Source organism: Mercenaria mercenaria, chromosome 4, assembly GCF_021730395.1.
Source record: "Mercenaria mercenaria strain notata chromosome 4, MADL_Memer_1, whole genome shotgun sequence".
NCBI classification, from domain to species: Eukaryota; Metazoa; Mollusca; class Bivalvia; order Venerida; family Veneridae; genus Mercenaria; species Mercenaria mercenaria.
Genome location: NC_069364.1, coordinates 52,994,455 through 53,008,044, shown reverse-complemented (window position 1 = coordinate 53,008,044; position 13,590 = coordinate 52,994,455). Strand labels below are relative to the sequence as shown.

General features: G+C 34.6%; 1 protein-coding gene across 18 annotated transcripts in view; it reads right to left on the bottom strand.

Moving 5' to 3' along the window:
* The window catches only part of LOC123551710 (CUGBP Elav-like family member 1), a 165,856-nt gene that overhangs the window by 44,821 nt on the left and 107,445 nt on the right, over nt 1-13,590 (bottom strand). For 14 of the 18 annotated variants that reach the window (XM_053541194.1, XM_053541193.1, XM_053541200.1 and 11 more), the window contains one exon: nt 3,554-3,617. In XM_053541194.1, the coding sequence (XP_053397169.1) occupies nt 3,554-3,617 (64 nt within the window). Of the gene's footprint in view, nt 1-3,553; nt 3,618-9,761; nt 10,211-13,590 lie in introns of those variants that run through there. The other 4 variants (XM_053541191.1, XM_053541208.1, XM_053541204.1 and 1 more) reach the window with 3 other exon arrangements.

Sequence of the window (13,590 nt, the reverse complement as noted above, 5' to 3'; positions counted from 1 at the left end):
GGTTTTAAATCAGAAGGTAGGATAAATAAAACATTAGGTTACTGTCTAAATAAATTTAAATTTATCAGGCTGAGTCTATGAAGAACTGTATGTAGAACTTTTACATTTTCCTCAACTCACCCCACATATTCTAATTTGTAAGACAGTAACCTACTATTCTCTGTTTTATACAATTTTGTACAGACATTTCTGAGTAAACAACATATACACTGGTTAGAAAACCCACTCATTAAAAAGTATACCACTCAATATAACTGATTATAACAATCTAGTAAAGAGCAAATCCTATCACTATAACCTGAATTCACTTTTAGTCTTCATTTTGGTAAACAAAGTCATTCTGTGGCACTTTGTTGCCTTGAACACAGAGGACATGGGACCCACAAGTCAAAGTAGCGATCTTTTTCTCTGTTATTTTCAAAAATCTTTGCCAACTGTGATAATAACGCCAGTCTTGCTGTTTTTAGAAACTGCTCTTGAATCTGCTGCTATTTTTGTTCCAGTTACATTTTAGACTTGCCAGACAATCAAATCAGTTAATTCACATATATAAGGAATTTTCTGTTTCTTCTACAGCAACTGTAATTGTATCAACTTTTTATAGAGCATGTAAACTTGTTAAACATTCGATAACAATTTATCAGTACCGAGAGCTTTTGTTTTTCATTAACTTTGTTATAAAGGAAAGGGAAAACTATATTTTGACATTTTAGAGACTTAATGGCCAAGAAATGGTATCTGATCACAACTTAACTAGCTTTATTGAACCTAAGTAAAATCTACTGTCTTATTTTCATGAATAAATACTACAAGTTGATATATTCTCCGCTCTAACTGAATTATAATACACCAGAAATAGCCATTCTTCCATATGAGCTATATGCATTAAATAACATAAAGAATGAAATATAGACTTGGCTAAATTAGCTAGAAAGGTTTAGGAATTAAGTTCTGGGAAATAGTGAAACTGCTTCCAGGTCAGCAAATTTGTTAAATGAAGGTTGCTCAAGTACAACTAGCAGATTACTGCTGCAATGGTGTGTGCTGCATTACAGTTTTGTTTCAAAGTGCATATAGATGTATACTGCTGCAATGGTGTGTGCTGCATTACAGTTTTGTTTCAAAGTACATATAGACGTATACTGCTGCAATGGTGTGTGCTGCATTACAGTTTTGTTTCAAAGTACATATAGACGTATACTGCTGCAATGGTGTGTTGCATTACAGTTTGTTTCAAAGTACATATAGACGTATACTGCTGCAATGGTTGTGTTGCATTACAGTTTTGTTTCAAAGTACATATAGACGTATACTGCTGCAATGGTGTGTGTTGCATTACAGTTTTGTTTCAAAGTACATATAGACGTATACTGCTGCAATGGTGTGTGTTGCATTACAGTTTTGTTTCAAAGTACATATAGACGTATACTGCTGCAATGGTGTGTGCTGCATTACAGTTTTGTTTCAAAGTACATATAGACGTATACTGCTGCAATGGTGTGTGTTGCATTACAGTTTTGTTTCAAAGTACATATAGACGTATACTGCTGCAATGGTGTGTGTTGCATTACAGTTTTGTTTCAAAGTACATATAGACGTATACTGCTGCAATGGTGTGTGTTGCATTACAGTTTTGTTTCAAAGTACATATAGACGTATACTGCTGCAATGGTGTGTGTTGCATTACAGTTTTGTTTCAAAGTATATATAGACGTATACTGCAGCATTGGTGTGTGTTGCATTACAGTTTTGTTTCAAAGTACATATAGATGTATACTGCAGCATTGGTGTGTGTTGCATTACAGTTTTGTTTCAAAGTACATATAGATGTTTACTGCTGCAATGGTGTGTGTTGCATTACAGTTTTGTTTCAAGTACATATAGACGTATACTGCAGCATTGGTGTGTGTTGCATTACAGTTTTGTTTCAAAGTACATATAGATGTTTACTGCAGCAACAGTGTGCGTTGCAGAAGAGTTTTGTTTCAAATACATATAGATGTATACTGCAGCTATGGTGTGTGTTGCAGAACAGTTTTGTTTCAAAGTACATATAGATGTTTACTGCTGCAATGGTGTGTGCTGCATTACAGTTTTGTTTCAAAGTACATATAGATGTTTACTGCAGCAACAGTGTGCGTTGCAGAAGAGTTTTGTTTAAAATACATATAGATGTATACTGCAGCTATGGTGTGTGTTGCAGAACAGTTTTGTTTCAAAGTACATATAGATGTTTACTGCAGCATTGGTGTGTGTTGCAGAACAGTTTTGTTTCAAAGTGCATATAGACGTATACTGCAGCAATGGTGTGTGTAGCAGAACAGTTTTGTTTCAAAGTGCATATAGATGTATACTGCAGCTATGGTGTGTGTTGCAGAACAGTTTTGTTTCAAAGTGCATAAAGATGTATACTGCAGCAATGGTGTGTGTTGCAGAACAGTTTTGTTTCTAAGTAATGAAAGATGAACATTGTGGCAATGGTGTGTGGTGCAGAACAGTTTTGTTTCTAAGTAATAAAAGTTGAACATTTTGACAATGGTGTGTGGTGCAGAACAGTTTTGTTTTTTTAAGTACATATAGATGTTAACTGCAGCAACAGTGTGTGTTGCAGAAGAGTTTTGTTTCTAAGTAATGAAAGATGAACATTGTGGCAATGGTGTGTGGTGCAGAACAGTTTTGTTTCTAAGTAATGAAAGATGAACATTGTGGCAATGATGTGTGGTGCAGAACAGTTTTGTTTCTAAGTAATGAAAGATGAACATTTTGGCAATGGTGTGTGGTGCAGAACAGTTTTGTTTCTAAGTAATGAAAGATGAGCATTTTGGCAATGGTGTGTGGTGCAAGACAGTGTTTTGTTTGTGTATTACATTGTTCAGTTGTTTTATAATAAAAGAACATCTGAATGTTTTCAGCATCAACAACACAGAGTGTCTCTTCTATAAGCCTCTGAACAGTAACTTCTCAGAAAATTGAATCATCTGTTGAATCCACTGTTAATATAGTCAGAGTCTTTCTAACCGAGATATAATCAATCTTATAAAATAACAATAAAACAAAATCTGCCTTCAAGACTAAACAGAGGAATGAATGTAGACAATCTTTCTCCTGTGGCTGTCTACAATTCTAGCTTAATGTGCAAACAACAGTATGTCTTTCAGTATAAAAAATAGTTTGTCATTTACTTTCTGAATGTTGCTGTGTAAGAAAGGAGGTGCTGAAAGTCCTGGAATTGAGTTTTGAGACAATCCCTGAATGCAAGCTTCCAAATGGCTAATATCAAAGCGAACATCAGAAGTAACCAATCAGATACTAGAATTTTAAGACTGGTCTCAATCTAGGGTCTTCAAATGGTTGAGAGAGGTAAACCTTTAGCCTTTGCGACCAATGCAAACTTCAGTCAGTAATTTTTCAGTGAACATCCCTTTGAATAATAAATGGTACTGCCCGAACTGATTGATGGACCAATCCTTTTTACAATTTTAGCAGGGTAAAGGGTAAATTTTGCTTCAGTATATATTGAGTGGTATGGTTGTTATGTAAATGCAACATTTACCAGTGTTCTGCTCACCATTTCTTTTTTCACTATCTGCTGGCTTCATCTGTACAGGATGATGCATCTGTAATACACAAATTACAATTACTATTACATTTTCATATGTAATAAGTAAATCACATTCTCAACTGTAAATAACACACAATAATGACATTATCATCTGTAATATGTAGCTATATATATATAATTTTCATCTTTTACAAACTAACTGTAATTATGATTACAATTCTATCTGTGAAATAAAGAAATTACAACTTCACATACACATTACAATTTCATTTGCAATATATCAACTTACAATTATATTCTCAAAATTAAACCACACAGATTACAATTACATCTTAATTAAACCTAAGAATTTCATCTTTTCTTTTCAAAATACACTCAAGACTTTCAGGCACATTTACAGTTATATGTTACTTTGCAGAATTCACAGGACTGCAGTGCCCTTAAACCAGTAAAACTTAATGATACAACATAAATCAATCAAATAAAGCATCTACTTCCCAAACATCGAATTGCTCCTAGCACATACAAGACATAATGATGTTAAGTTAGGTCTATTCCTAAAACAATCCAATTATTTGAAATCGACAGATTCAAACATGTCAGTCCTGCTTCAGTCAACCAATTCAGTCTTGAATCAATGATTCTAGGACAGTTTTCAAAACTGCAATGTCTTGAACTGAAATTGTAATCAGACCTGAGGAAACACACTGGAACAGAATACGGAGAGGATCTGGTACAGCATGATGTCTATTGTTTGCAGGGCAAGATGTCTGGAAACCTAACATTTTTTCATTAAGTGTAATATCTTCACAAACTTGTTGGTATTTTCTGTGATAGTTTCACCTCATTTAACCTTACCTTCTTTCTGTTTCTACACAGCATTCTTCCCTGTGTCTGTGCAACAATATAAGTATAAACATATAAAACATACTTACCACTTGGAGATGATCCATGAATGAAAATATTTCTCTAAACACATCATCAGAAAATGTATGTAAATACTGTTATTTTTATATACTTGTCATGTTACCATACAAATACAACAGTAGCTGACAGAGTTCTATCTAACTTGCACTGTCATTATCTACCATTTACCCTGGGGGGTCCAGACTCTGGTTCTTGGATCCCAAACTGACAACTTACAGATCTAGCCATAGTTAATATCTGTCAGTGTTTAATGATGAGGAAGCTGCAAGTCGCTTTGTATAAAACTATAAAATATCTTTATTGCCAACAATTTATTATGTTGTTTTAAGTGGAGACTTGATAAAAGCCATTTTCAAAATTAACCAATAGAGGATAATTGTAACTTTCTACATTCATCTTTAAGTACCATTTGTTTAAAAACTGTTTTTGCATGGGTTTTGACTAGGTGTTCTGAAAATGCATTTTACTTCCAGAAAATGCATTTCAAAAGTGTCACTTTCAAGCTTTTAAATTTCAAAATGACCATTACCAACAACTACAATCTTTGGTAAAACCACAGGGTAGTTAATCAAGAAACTCCATATAATCAAACACAAAAACCATCATTATTTCCTTATAACTCATTTTCTTCCAGGAAATTTATAGTTTTTCTCAACAGGCCTTTGTAAGCCACATAACAGAAAACTAAACCCTTCAAAAGTATTTCTTTCCTTATTAATTAAGAATCGATACATATAATCCTCAAAAGCAATACATTTAGTACTAGTCAACAAAAACCTGGAAATTTAGGTACATGTAATTTTTGGAACCCAGAGAAATTTATCATCATAAAGATTATTTATCATGTAAAGCAGGTGTTCTCTTAATAGACTGCAAGTACCTTTCATGTTATTCATTGCCTAAAGGGAAAATTCTTAATATTAACCAAGAAACTGAAAGAAGTTACTTGCTTCAATGAAGCCTTGACTTCAGCATTGGTAGAATCACTAGCCTTTTGTAATTCTTCTTAAAACCAAATCTCTGCCTCTTCAATGACATTTAAAAACATATTAATTTCTGTACCTTGCACAGTATTTGCAGGATGTGAATTTTTTTTTGTAATTTCTGACTCCTGTAGCAGGGATATATTTGAACGTGGTAGAACCTCAGACCCCTCACATGTAGTTTACATTCTGGTTCAAATCTAGATGCAGTTTTGCCATGATCACGGTGTAAAATGTCAGAACACTTACTTCATGTTTATTTGTTTAGGGTTTAGCATGTTTTTTAACAGTATTTCGGTTATGTGGGGGGGGGGGGGGGGGGGGGGGGGGGCAAAGTTTCCCTAACCAGTGTTCCTGGATTCTGTCCATTCTACCAATTTCTCACCATGAATCAGAGGGGGACGACAAATAATTATCAAATCAACACAGAAAAAATATGCCTCACCTAGGGATCAAACTCACAACCCCATGATCCAGATCTAAGTTAAGTGGATGGGTTATTATGACTGACACCTAAACAAGAACTAAGCACTTGCAATCTCATCGGCTTACCTTCAGATTGCTGAGAGTCAGATTTTGAGAAAACACTAAATTTCCGTATATGTAGTAGGAAAATAATGCAATCCTTTATTTCTTTTCACAGTATTGAAGAGGTGACATCAATAGAGAACTAATTGTAAGGAAAAAGGCAAATTTGTCTAATTCATTCTTAGTAGTTCTTTACAGTAAAGTCTTATAAGCAAAAGGATAATTCCGAAAAACTCAATTGTTCAAATTTAAAAGTGATTTCCTCTTAATATTTCAATATATGTCCATGCCTGAAACACTATAGGGTTATAAGTTTCCTTAATCATAAACAAAGTAAAAAAGTTTCCTTACTTACAACGTCTCCTAAACGTCTTCTCGTTTTTGATGGTTGACCATGAACTAACGTGGTCAACCATCAAATACCATGGTGAAAACATGGTCAGGACCATGGTCGGCCATGGTCAACCATGGTGAGATAAGAAAGGCCATGGTCGACAATGGTCAGAAAAGACAATCAACAGTTTAACCATGGTCTACCGTGGTCAACTTTTTTCAACCATGGTTGACCATGGACTACCATGGTCATGTTAGTAATTTTCACAATTATCAAGTTTTACAATGCACCAAAGATGCCTGACTGCATTTTGGCTCCAAAAGTTTTCCTAGGTATAGAATAGTTTTCCTGCATTTATAGACAGATTCAAAGGTAAACTTTCATAGTCTGACTATAATTTGTTGTCATCTTAGCAATTTTATGACAAATAAATGACTGACTTGCAAAAACAGATATAGACTGAAATTGTCATACATTTTCACGACCCTTTCAAATTTATATTTATACATTTAATTACTTATCTGTGTTGGTGAAATATTTTGATATATTTTAAACAAACCTTATAATTTGTTAAGTGCAAAACATTGTTTCAAATATACTGATTTTAAGATATATCAAAATAGTGTATTTTGATTTCTCGTTACAAAGTAATTTTTTCACATAATATACCCAAATTTTCAGTATATTTACATAAGTAACTACTACCGAAGAAACGGTCTCTCATCATCATTCATCATATCCTGTGTTTATTTGTCGACTGCTGCGGGTGTCCCAGTAACTAGGGTAGGCAGCAGGTGGCTAGATTGTTTAACACCCAGTCTCCATGCTTCTCTGTCATGTGGGTCAAAGCTGTCAAGGTTGTAAGCCTTCAAGTCCGGCTTGACACATTCCAACCAGGTCTTTTTAGGTCTCCCACGTCCTTTGGAGTTTGGTATGGACATACTCAAGATTGAGTTGATGCATGAGGATGCACGAATGACATGGCCATACCACCTCAGGCGTCTGGTACGAATAGCCTCTGCCACCTCCTGTAACCCCAGCTTTGCGTACAGTGCTGCTATGGGTACGTCGTCATTGGGTTTGATGCCACAGATCCATCGGATCATTGACCTGTCATTTCGACGGAGCCGCTGTAAATCTGGAGCAGAAGGCGCCCACGTTTCACTACCATGCAGTAGGGCAGAACGGACACAGGCATTGAACACTTTTCCACAAGTCTTGAGGGATACATGCTTGGAAGTCAGAATTGGCAGGAGTTTCTTGAACTTTCCCCAGGCAGTACAACATCTGGAAATGATGGCAAGTTCACAGCCTCCACCAGCACACAGCATGTCGCCAAGATAGCAGAAACCGGCTTCCACGTCAAGCAGAGTACCATCCACATCTACTTGAGTGACTGGTCTACCATCAATTGGCCTTGCCTGGCCACAGCATCTTGGACATACGTATGATGGATTGGTGCTCAGTCTTCCAATGATGCCACTGCACTTCTTGTGAACCCAATGTCTGCACTTGGAACATTCGATGGAGTTTACCCCAACACCATTCTGACAGACCGCGCAAGGAAAAGCACTGGAGTCTCGCAGAAGATCCAGACCAGAGCCAGAGATCATAAACTGAGAATTTTGAAATTTTCTCCAATATGATTTTATGGAACAGTCAGTTTCTTTTATCAAAATTTAGCCACCGACAATGTTGCATTATAAATTATAATATCATCGAACAAGATATCAACAATCTGAGAGATGCTTCCCTCCATATTGCATACTTCTTTAAAATGTAAAAAAAATTGCAAGTCATTACATCAATAAATGAAAAAGGAATTAAATTTTAGTAGTCAGATATACACTTGATTTTATTTCTGTCCATTTTTAACCTCATGTGAGGACTGGTTCTCACCATGAGCATTTGAGCTTTTGTTTGCTAGTTGTCCGTCAGGTATCTGTCTACCTGGACTACCATGGTAGTTCATGGTCGACCATGTTTTGTTAAATGGCACCACAGTTTTTTATAGTCAATAATCACCATGTTTGACCATGGTCGTGGACCATGGTTGACTGTGGTACACAACCATGGTTAACCACAGTCGACCATGGTCCCCAACCACGGTCTACCATGGTGATTATTGACTATCAAAAACCGTGGTGCCATTTAACAAAACGTGGTCGACCATGGTCATATGACCATGAACTACCATGGTAGTCCATGGTTATATGACCTTCATTTCGCCTGGGGATCAATGGTGTGGATATTCTGGAACTCACAAAGAGATGGTCAACCCAGCCTCATTAACATGTCTCTCTGTCTTTCTTTATATACTTAATTCAAACTGGTTAAGAGTCTAGTATTAAAGCAAGAAAAGGTTAAATTGCAAAAACAGTTCAGAAAATAAATAAATCTTTCTATGAAGCAAGTCTGACAAGCAAGTTTCTTGACTTGACAACATTATTTCCCCATACAGAAGATGGTTTATAGGCCAGACAAGGGTTTTTTTTATCAATACTTGATTTCCTGTATAAAACAGTAGCATGGCTTCACATATCAGAGTCAGACATGCAATTATCACTGCATCACCATACTGTTACAGACACAATAATGTCAAATCAAACAGCAAACTCGGCAATGATTACCTCCCCTAGAGGTTTACTAACTATATTATGAAAACAATTATGACATGAAAATGAAAATCACATAGTAGTTGCAGAGAAGTTCAAACATTAGTTTTCTAGTTTAGATTTACATTTTTATGTTATCACAACAAATTGGCTTTATTTCTCCAACAATGTCAACAACTAAAGCCGTTTCTTTTCTGTTAGGGGAGAACACTGTGCAAGGTGACTGACCATACTCAATCAAGTGACAGATAAATATACAGGTCAATCAATTCTCTTGAATTCTGACTGACCAAATCTATACGAGCTAGTCACCAAAAGTATAATTCAAGAAACATATCACTACTAAAAAAGATGTGCACAAAAAATAACTACACTTTTAAAAAATAACATTTCATTTTGAGACATCATGTTCATAAAAACTTTCATACTAGACACACTAGAAAATCTGGGTTGTAAAAAAATCAACGTCCTGAAAACGATTAATCTGACATTGCCTTTCTTGCTTTAAGTAGGTCCCTCTATTCGTAAGAAAAAAAAATCTGTCAATCCTACAAAAGGCTTTCATTGCTAGAATGACATTTAGAAGACGGTAATTTAATATTTTATCACTTAGTCCTGCTAGTTTACTTAAATGTCACATCAGAAGACAATACTACCTGTTTTTTTTGCCTCCGATGTTGGAGAGTAAAATAATATTCTAACAGCTATAGTGAAAATGACATAGCAATTCAGCTTAATTAAAAGAGTAACTCCAGCCTTGTGTTAATTCTGATCATTGGATCATGAGAATTTAAGCCCAGTAATTTCCTTACCATATAATAGAGTTCCATTTTTGGTATGTAATTTGTCAGCCTTATAATCCACAGAAGAAGAAATTCACTTTAAAACTCCTGTTTTTTCTCTCTTTTTTTGTACAAACACCTTCTCAATCCATCACCAACTCTATAATTGCGGCTAAATTACCAAAACTTTTAACTTAAACAATCTTAACCGATAATTAACAAACTTTATGTGAAACTGCCTTATCTGTAAAGGATGTGTTTAACACTTAAGTCAATTTTAAGATTTTTCTTCCCTATGATGCAGCCCAATGATCAACAGTCACGGAAGATACAAAGTTTCCAAATGTTTTTCAATTTTCAACAAAAGAACCCGAAATTTGTTAAAACCCGATGATGTTAATCTTCGACTGGTTATTTGTTTGCACAGAAACAGTTCATCTTTTGTTTGAAAAAAAAATTCAAGTTTGTGTACCAGACCGTAATGGACATCTAGTCTTTACAGGGATGTCAGTTATTTTCCTGTTTTCAAAAACACCCTGGATTTCTTTATCAAAATGCAAGATAGTATTCTCAATGTTATTTCAATTGTTCTTGCAGGTATCTCAATAGTTTTGAGTGGCAAACATATAAAAATGGGTTTTTGTAGATTATCTGTGTTCTATCTCAATTCTCAAGATAAAACGAGTGATAAAGTCATCCACTTAAGAAACGGTAGCCACAAATAATCTTTATTTCAGCTTAATATGCCTGTTGAAAATGACCGACATTACCCCAACTAAACATACATCATGTACATAGTAAACAATCATACCAGTCAATAGTACAAATAGTAATATAAGAATTTGCACCTCAGCTTTTAGAAACATACTTTTGCTTGATCATCCCTTTAACTGTATTCTTGATATTTTGTGTAAATGAATCTATCTGCACATATCCGAATACATAAAAAGTGACTTCACATGCAAGGATCAATATGGGTAATTACGTTTTCTCAAGTTACTGACAACTTCCATACATTTGTTAAATAGAGACCTCAGCACAGTGAAATCGATTTAATCCATCTTTATGACAGAAAGTTAAATTATACAGCTTCTTTGTTTTTATTTTTGGAATTAATAGCTTCTGCAGACTTATGATCAGGCTTCTCTAAGACTTCATCGTCTTCCAGGTGGTATTATGCTATCAAATATGATCTGAAAATGACATTACAGTACCCTGCTAAGAAACAATCAAAATACTTCCGACTGCAAGAAAATTATTGCCGAGTCAACACATAAATGTGCCACGCCATCAGAAAACCAACATAGTGGCTTTGCGAACAGCATGGATCCAGACCAGCCTGCGCATCCGCACAGTCTGGTCAGGATCCATGCTGTTCGCTAATGGTTTCTCTAAATACAATAGGCTTTGAAAGGGAACAGCATGGATCCTGACTAGACTGCGCGGTTGCGCAGGCTGGTCTGGATCCATGCTGGTCGCAAAGCCACTATGCTGGCTTTCTCTTAGCACGGCTCAAATGTTCATCAATTCCCCCTTTTTTTTAACACTATGATATATTTTATAATTAATATTATCGTGCATGCATAATTTCTTTAGCTCTCACATTTTTTGCGCTTCAAAAAAAAAAGAAGAAAATGTTTGGAACCCAGCAAAAACCTTGTCTAACTAATGTACAACTTGAGAGTTAGATGAAGATGAATTACTGAACCAGGAGACATGGTAATGTAATTGATACAGATGTGAAACTCAACTGGTATAATCATCTATGAGGAGGTTCCAACAAAATTCTTAAACTAGTTTCCACATGATAACCAAATTCTTTTAAATTCCTTCCAAATCAAACTTTATTTCCTCGAGTTGTGTTTTCGTACTTGTCAGAGTCTAGAATTTTGTGATATCTAAAGTAGTGCAGTCATCAAGGGTACTTTACTGAAGCAGCAAGATAAAAGAAGTACTTTTTTCTAATATGGAATTTTTAAGTGTAGACAACCCCGGAAGAATAAAGTTACTGGAGAATCTTTAAGAATTGTTCTTGGAAGAAAAGTTTGTGAACTTTTAGATTTCGTATTCTTAAGCAATTCTTGAAGAGTTCACAAATGGCAAAAACACTGAAAAGTTATGGAATTTTCTAATTAGGTTCATGAAATGTTTTTGAACATTGTGCCACTGGACTCAAACATCATGCACAGTTCAAGAACTTGTATTCTTGAACAATTCAAGAACAGTTCATGAACTGTCTTTCAAACTTTAACTTTGAATGACAAGTGACTGGAACAAGATACTTATAAATACAGATTCTGTGAAAATATTTCCCCAAGATAATTATTATGTTCTAACATTCCACAAAACTGTACAAGCATTCCTGTCCCTTTAAATATTGGAGCTCAAGAACACCATTACAAAGAAAAATATTATATAAATTTTTTAAAGCAGAAGACATACAAGTTAAGTTCCTGGAAGGTAAAGTTCACTTCATGGCCATGTGTGCATTGTATTTCCCTAATATAAAACCAGGTATATATGCGTGGTGAGCTACTGAAGATAGTACAAAAGCTTTCATTAGACTTCCAGCAGCTCTTGACAGTGTCAAACTGTTAACATTCTCATCTGCTTAATGGCCTTTCACATTAAACAGAGATATGTAACAACAGTTTTCTACAAGCTCATCAAAATCCTCTCACAGCACAATGCTATAGTCTAAAGACAAGCCCACAAAAAAATAACCAGAAGTTGAGAAAAATATAATGGAATTTTTGCAATAATTGAATATTATCATGGGGAAAACAATGACTGTAAGCCTTGAAATATCTTAATATACCCCACAAATTTAACCAGTTAGTACATGAACCAGTTATTCATGAATTTGTAAGAATTCATGAATTATTTCATGAGTTATCAAAAAAGTTCATGAACTACAAGGAAAAGTTCACTTACTTAAATTCATAAACTCTCAAGTTCAAGAATATTACTTTCATTTCATGAACTTGTAAATGTAGTTCATGAACATTTCAGAAAATCCGTTAAATAATTTAAGAAATTCATGAACTTGAAAATGTAATTCAGATAATGATTGAAATTGTGATTCAGGAACTACAGGGTTATGGTTTTCCTGCAAAAGTTCAATAACTTACAAAACTTTACCAGTTCCTGAACAGTAACTGTTGGTATTAGACTAAGAACCAAAATTGTTCATGAACACAGGTTCATTAGAAGTACTAAAATTCAAAACCTTTTTCTAGTTCAGTACTACATCTTGAACCTAATTGTGAGTTTCTAATCTGTTCATTCATTAAACATAAAACTTAGGTTTATTACCTTTTACAATAATGAATAAGTTCATGAACTGTTCGTGAATGTTCATGAACATCAAATTCATAATGTCACATGATCAGTTTCCATTATTTTGTTGCATGCTGGGAAATTTTTTGCACATGTGATTCAGCAATTTTTGAGAAGTTTGTGCAGCAAATAAGAAGGAAATATTTATCATACTACAGTTAGGAATGGTTTAAAAGGAACAAGAGTATACTGAATGTCAAGTAAGTAATTATGGTGTTGTCATAAATCGTTCATTTTAAAAACTATAAAATCCTTTTAAAATGTCACAAGTTTTCACGACCCTGATGCAAAGCTAGTATCTGAATTTCAGTCTTGATATTAAAGTAAATTATCGAAATTCATGAAACATAAATTTTGACTCTCATGAATATTTATTCATGAACTATTTCATGAATTTGTTCATGAATAAATTCATGAAGTTCATGAACCTTTTTCACAGGGGATTATATCATAAACATATCCATGACCTACTGGATATCCACTGATCATGACCTTGGCCATTGGTCAATGAAAATAACCT